The following is a 7,500-nucleotide window of genomic DNA, read 5'->3' as shown; positions in this document are numbered from 1 at the left end:
GAAAAATCTAGTACTACGACTGGATTTACTTTGTCCACAAGAATCCGAAATTCTCAGACTGTCAAATATTAAACGTTCATCGTGGCCATCTTATTTCCTTAACTGTCAGTATTGGAGGTTCCCTCGCAGCTCTCCCCTGTAAACAAAGGTACTTTTTTCTGTTGATGAAACCTTGACCTCGTACAATAGCCCGGACGGTAGACGCTTCTTCATTTCATTCCATATGTACACTGATAGATTCTCAGTGGTGCTCATCGCAGATTTAAAATAAGGAATATCCAGATCGAGATTTTTGTGATCCAGTGGATCAATCACCGATTTCAGGTACTCGGTCAGCTTTCCCAAGTGCATCACCATGGATGTCTTCGGATCTTGCTCTCCGCGCAGGGTGACCTTCACTTTGTAATTGTGCCCGTGGCCGTTGGGATTTGTGCATTTTCCGAACAAAAATTCGTTTTCCTTTTGACTGAGTGCCCGGTTAAGAAGCCTGTGGCTGGCACTGAAGGTTTCCCTTCTCGTTATGTAGACAACAGGTACAGGGCTAAAAGAGCTGTGAGCCATACTGCTTTCGTGTTTAAGCTAAACCTTCTTTTGACGTAGACTAACAGCGAATGTGCGTTTTGTGCCGGGTTGTCATTATCAAGGAATAATTTTCGAGTTGATTAGCACGTAATAAATCTTTTGTCATTATACTAATCGAAATAAGTGAATAATCCTGGCGCATACCCAGAGAAAGCATATTTCTCAAGCAAAAGGAGAAAAAAAACTGAAATGGTTTCAATGGGAGTCAAGATATCGATGTAGCCTCGTTGCTCAGTTGTAAAGCATTAGGAGGCAGCCAAAGGAAACGCGTCCACAAGCCTTTAAAGATGGCTCGAGCTTTTTACGCTTCTTTCAAATGCTCATATTGTCTTAATGAGGGGGTGGATAAGTTTTTTTCTTCCATAATCCGCTCTTCACGCCTCCTTTCAATTCTTTTCGTATTAAAAACAACAAAAGACGTTCAATAAAGGTGGCATTGCTAATTAAGACAGAACAAGTAATGCGGCTTCAGCAAAAATTGTCACCAAGGGAGTCATCTTGCACCATTCTCAAATTTCTTCGCACAAGCATTACGTAAAGCTCGTTTGTTCCTTTATGCATTGAAAATTCATTGCATCAATGGGAGGTAAAGGCTGCTGCTTTTCACAGCTATCTTATGATATTGACATCACATCTGTTTTAGAAGACTGATATTTCAGTGAAGAAAGTTTGTACAATTTCAGCCGAGGGAAAATGAGGGACAGAGAGGGAAACACCTAGTTTGGCCCTTTTTAGATGTCACAGAAACTGTTTCCCGAAACGTCCGCAAAGTCAGTAGGCCGGCTTAATCACAAGAAATTCAAAATGGCTTTCCGTGTATAAGTACGTTTTGTTGACAAAAGCGAGTTTGAGAAGCAAGGAAAACCGTATATCTTCACCGAAAACCCGAAGTGGGAGATAGATTCCACGATTTCAAATGGCTCGTTGGAGGAAGAATACGACTCTCTAGCCGCAGAATAAATCGACTTAGGTATCTCACTTCGAGGAATGTAGGCGACAGCGATTACAGTGAGGAAGCCTTGACATTTTCAGGCGTCACAAGAAGAGCGAAATCAACAGAGGCACAAAAGCGGGAACGAAACTCTTGTCCCTCATTTTCTCTTGATCATGATCACATCAATAGATGCCTTTTTATCTATTGTTGAATAAGTATAGGATCGTGCAATTTGAGAACTTTCAAAACATCACGAGTGACCATAAATCACGATTGCACGAGCAAGCGCATGCGATTTTTTATTTATTATTTTCTCAACAAAATCGCCCCATCACTTTGTTTCCATGGTAACCGTATTTCACTCTTTAACTTATTGATGCATTCGTCATTGCCCAATCAGAAACGCGATACAAATGTCTTCGTTCCGGTTGGTCAGCAATCGGGAAACCTATAGTAAGGGTACATGAAGAACCTAGGACAAGCGACCTACCGGCCCTTTTCTCGATAGAAACTTTTCCCCGGCGTATTTCGGGGAGCATACACCCCTTTGTATTTTCAAACAGAAAACAAGTAACGTGGCATAACACTTGGCTGCTATGATGTTATTTTCGATTCTTGAAAATCTCTTGAAAGACTATCTCTCTGAAATAGGCGTCCGGGATCGTATTTTTACATTTGACTTTTCGGGCTCGTAAAATTATGGAGACTTTCGAGAAACGAGTCCCAGAGGCGCTTGTTTCTACAAGCCTGGGCAGAAGGGTACGAGATTGGTCATAAGCTCAAGAAGCATACGCTGACGCATGCGTTACTGAGTGTATTTTTTTATCCTTACAAAAGGGAGTGATTGTTTGTTTGTCTCTTATGCTTACGTACGCGTCCTTGGTGAAAAGAAGCCCTGTCAGCATTTTAAATACAATTTTTGTAGTTTCGGATTTGCTGTTTTTTATTATGAATCAAATCGAGTGGTGTGAGTGGAGCTCTTCGTGCTCGTATCCTACTTAATTAAGGTTAAAAGCATTCATTTTTCCTTTAATTAAAGTGAATTTTTAACACTGCGTAAACTGCAACGGCTGGCCCTCGACACAAAATATACTCTAAGCACGAATTTGTCACCATTTGTGTCGGAAAAATAGTAATGGAATAACTTGCAATAAAAACTATATCTTTTATTCAAGCCCCAGTATAACACACTTTAAGCTGAGAATATAAATTAACTATTCTCTTATGTGACAAAAAAGAGGCGTGAAAAATGATATTACAAAAGCCTCAACTTGTTAAGCCTGGTTTTCTCTAGCGACGCAAGCGAAAGCATGACAACGCATATTTCACCGTGAAAACAGGTTTGACGCAAGATAAGCACAAGCACAAGGATGAATTTTTTTTCCTTGTGCTTGCGCGTATGCTTGCGTTGGCCTGAGTCGTGTGAAAACGAAACGCACCGTAAGAACAAGGAAATTTGAGCATTTGAACAAAATGGCGGATGCCGTGGTTGATTTTGATGCTTATGTCTACGTTCGTTTCCACAACGCATAAGTTAATTATGCTTGTGTTTGTGCCTGTGCTTGCGTCACTGGTGCTTGTGTTTGTGCCTGTGCTTGCGTCACTGGTGAAAACCGGGCTTTAACGTCCTTCCCCTTGACTCGGCACAAGCTACTCTGAGTGTTTTATGTAGGTTACCACACTTTGTTATTGGGTTAAAAAATATTTGGTTTCTCTCTGATAAACCAAAGACGTCTTGTCTGAGCATATTTCGTGCACCTTCAGAAATCAGCATTTGAATACTAGCGGAAATTTAAACGAAATGTTTGTGTGGTTGGTTGTATCGAAAAGTCGCTGATGAGTTCCTTGGCAGGGACGAGACGTAAGTATGCCAGATTAGCCCCGAAAAAATGCATTTAAGTATTCTTTAGAATTTAACGTAATTACTCCCAAATATAGAGGCGGATCTAGGGGCAGGGTGCTGGGGGTGCACACACCCCTCCCCCCCCCTCCCCCCCCCCCGAGATGACCTGCCTGCTTTCTAATACAGCTGATATTCCGGAAAAAAAAAAAAACGTCACCAGTCAGCTACCCCAATCCTCACTAGTGAATCCCCTCCTAAAAAAACTTGAATCCGCTCCTGCAAATAGGATTGCTTTATCAAGTTGTTTTTGACTGATCAAAGCAATTGAAAATCGCTTTAAAGCTCATTTTGAGCTCAATAAACCATTTATCTTCCTAATTACACTATCACCTGTATTGTAAATTACAGCTGATGTCTAAGGTAATCATATAGCTAATTCAAAATTCAGGTTACGATTATCGGAAAACACCGTGTACTTTAAGACATTGGAGTTCCTGTTCCTTTGGAGTCGGCCTCGTCAACCAATCTTGTGTTTCGCTGGAAACGCGGAACGAGAGCATAAAGAAATTCTCTTTCGGTAACCGAAAAAAAAAGATAAAAAAGAGATTCAGCAATAATGGGTTTACGTCAACGCCAGGCTGAAATGAAGAAAAAAAGCTTGCTTTTAGCTCAGTTCTTACGTCACTGACATGACAAGCTAGAATATCTTTAAAAAACGTCCTTTTTTCATGTCAAGAAGCAGCCTGCCGTTACTAAAGTCTCTCAATAACACTCTTAATTAACTACAGATTATTATTTGCCCATGGCTTGAAATACAAACTTATATCCTACATTAGCAACATTACTCTGGTGGTCGAAACGTCCACTGGGCATGTCAGGTTCTTTTGTCCAGCGGTTCTCTTCAGAAACATAACACTCCACTGATTTTAACCCAGGTCCCTCTCTGGCACTCAATCCACCAATCACATAAATCTTATCCTTATGCACCACCGCGGAATGTCTCATTCGGGGAACTAGCATTGGGGCAATAGTCTGCCATTGGTTAAGTTCTGGGTCGTAAACTTCGCAAGAACTGAGAATGTTATCACCGTCAGAGCCACCAAAGACGAAGATTTTATTCTTAAAAGCAACTGCTGCCGCGAATAGCCGTCGTTCATTCATAGGCTGGACGACGTTCCATGCATCTGCGAGGAAGAAAAGGGAAAAAAAGAATGCCCATTTTTTTGTTCCGTCTACGAAAGACATAGTATATCATAACGTTCAGAAAGTGTTGAAATCTCTGACAGAGCTATACCTTTTTTTTCATAAATAATAATATTCAGGTAATGGGAACATTCAACGAACCTTCTTGCAGGTCGTAGCATTCAACAACTTGAAGACCATCTGGAGTGTGCGTGAAAGGCGTCTGAAAGCCACCAATGGTATACGCACATTTCCCTATTGTCACCAGACAGTGCCCTGCCCTGGGAACCAATAACGATGAAAGCGGCACAATTCTTGAGGTGTCTTCTCCAAATTCGATAGAGTAAACACTTGAGGTACACTTGTTGGCCTTCGAATCTATTCCTCCGACAACGAGGACTCTGCTCGCAGTGGAGACAGCCCCGAACGAGTCAATCTCGATATCACGCACGGCTGGCTGTTGAGGAACTGGTACCCATACGTTAGTTTGACCGGAAAACATTTCTACGAAAGCTGAGATGGGCTCCTTGACGCAGACATCTCTCAAGCCACCGATCACCAATAGATTGTCGTCATAGACTACCACTTGATGCCTGAAAACAATTTTTCGCACTGTCAGGTTAAGAAAGTAAATAGAAGATGCAAAGGGTACATTCGCAGTTATAACATTATGTCGAATTACAATTTTCACAGGCACCCACAGTACCCTATGGTCTTACACTTAAGAGCAATGTGCGGCGAACAACGCAAACATCAAAATGAGATTGGCAGTTCGGCAAAAGTGCTAGCGTATACTCATATGATACTCATATGATCAGTGACGATGATTCTTTTACTGAAAAAGAAAAACGCTTCAACAACAGGATTGAAAATCATCTAAACACAACTACCCAAATGTTTAGACGAGGCTATGTGAACACGGAAAAAACTCCTTTATTGCTTTTATAAAATATTTCTCAAAAATAATTTGACAAATGAAGGAAAAGGCTGCTTTGTTTACTTCCAGATTGATACATGTTTTTTTTGATACACGCTCATATTTCCTACCAGCCAATCAAAACGCGCGTCTGACAGCACATAACCAATCAAAATTCGTTTGATGTCACAGCGGTGTTTACATTCTCTCATCTAAACACAGCTATTAACCAATGAGAGTACGCGTACTATCCTAATTATGTTATAAAAGTAGTTGTCTGACTCCTCGTTTGGATTGGGTTTCAGATGTATTGTCAGTAAAACATCCTGCACTATACGACCAAACATGTTTGTAACTTTGTTTCAAGAACAGGGAACGTCCCGTTTCAACAATAACCAGCAGCCTAACTTAAAGAAGCTGAAGTTCTTTCGCTTGAGTGACTGACGTAATATTATTAGGAGCTTGCAAACAGTGTTTGACACTGTTTGCAAGCTCCTAATAATATTACGTCAGTCACTCAAGCGAAAGAACGTCAGACAAGGGTTGAGATTGGGGAGTACAAGTATCTTAAACTTAAGTTCAGGCCAAGACTGTATTCATGCTCTCCGTGAGAAACAAGTATTACCAAAACTTTGCAATGATTACGTTAAATTAAAAAAAAAAAGAATTTAAAACAGTGCCACAGTTGCTGACCTCCATCGGGGAATTTGCATATCTGGCAGCTGCATCCATTTCTTCTCAGCAGGAATGAAGCAGTACACAGTGGATAGAAATGTTGAGCCATCACATCCACCAGTTACAGCAATAACCTCAACATTGCTGTAGTATTTTCGCGCGGTACTTTTCCAAGTTTGCTTAGTTTCCGTTGTGGTCAATGGCCAAGACACTTGCTTTAAGTCCTGCAAGCGTGACGCCGGAATGAACTGCAGTCGAACAAGTTTTAAAAGTTCATCTTTGTAGCATTTTCTCCGTTCTGGATCGTAGTTTATCCAATCCAACAAGATTTCGAGAACTTGTTCTTCGCTATCAATTTTTATATCGTCACTTGACAAAAAATTCATGACATCGCCTTCGCCTGACGTCATAAACGCTTCCGTTTTGCTTACATCAAGAAACTTTTGGTGAATGTACTTTGTGACCACTCGACTGAGGCCATCACAACAAAATACGTCGGCGATCGAACGAATGGCTAGACAGTTCTCCAAATCCACAATATTTTCAAGAAATTGACAGCACGCTTTCTTAACTTTCACTACAGAAAGAAAATTGGACGCTTCCAGTAACTCGAGAACATTATCCAAGTTTATATGAATACGCCCGGTGTACATAAACTCTAACAGGCTACCCATAGCTTCTGCGCTGACACAATTGATACAGGTTTTCATTTTACCTTTTTCAAGCATATCCGTGGTGAACATTGCTAGAAAAAAATTGCTGTTAGCGGCAAGAACACCTTTATGAACTGGAAATTCTTCGCCATCCACCATCAACACAACATCGCAAAGTATTCCCGAGTGTCTCTGTGTATTTAAGAGTTTCAAAGTGTCATGTCCTTCCTCTTCGAATTGAAGGGAAGACTTTCGTTGGCCCTTAACCAGCCCTGTCATCATGTTTATAATGTTACAAGGTGATCCTGAATCATGTCAAACATCTATACATTTGTATTTATAAAATAATTAGGATAGTACGCGTACTCTCAATGGTCAATTGCTGTGTTGAGATGAGAGTATGTGAACACGGCTGTGACATCACGCGGATTTTGATTGGTTATGTGTTGTCAGACGCGCGTTTTGATTGGCTGGTAGGAAACATGAGCGTGCATGAAGAAAACCTGTTTCAATCAAGAACAGGAAAAAAAACAGCGTTTTCCTTCATTTGTCGAATTATTTTTGACAAATATTTTATAAAAGCAATAGAGGACTTTTTCCGTGTTAACGTAGCCTCATCTTAACACTCGGGGAGTTGAGAGTATTCTCGACAGTTATCAAACCCTCGACTGCGTCTCGGGTTTGCATATCTGTCTCGAATTCTCCCAACTTTCCC

At 40.9% G+C, this 7,500-nt stretch overlaps 2 protein-coding genes across 2 annotated transcripts in view; both read right to left on the bottom strand.

The window, feature by feature from the left end:
* Positions 1-105: 105 nt before the first annotated feature.
* LOC138037402 (6-pyruvoyl tetrahydrobiopterin synthase-like) lies at positions 106-561 on the bottom strand. The gene has a single exon (XM_068883335.1). The coding sequence runs from the start codon at positions 559-561 to the stop codon at positions 106-108; it is 456 nt and encodes a 151-aa protein (XP_068739436.1).
* Positions 562-2,661: 2,100 nt separating this feature from the next.
* LOC138037400 (uncharacterized) overlaps positions 2,662-7,500 on the bottom strand; it is a 29,880-nt gene continuing 25,041 nt past the window's right edge. Inside the window, exons 4-6 of the mRNA XM_068883334.1 lie at positions 6,151-7,100; positions 4,704-5,134; positions 2,662-4,543 (exon numbers count right to left, since the gene is read on the bottom strand). Coding sequence (XP_068739435.1) covers positions 4,152-4,543; positions 4,704-5,134; positions 6,151-7,100 — 1,773 coding nt within the window. The 3' untranslated portion in view covers positions 2,662-4,151. The remainder of the gene's footprint in view (positions 4,544-4,703; positions 5,135-6,150; positions 7,101-7,500) is intronic.

This window comes from Montipora capricornis, chromosome 2 (assembly GCF_036669925.1).
Source record: "Montipora capricornis isolate CH-2021 chromosome 2, ASM3666992v2, whole genome shotgun sequence".
Lineage (NCBI taxonomy): Eukaryota > Metazoa > Cnidaria > Anthozoa > Scleractinia > Acroporidae > Montipora > Montipora capricornis.
This window is presented reverse-complemented; position numbering and strand designations above follow the sequence as displayed.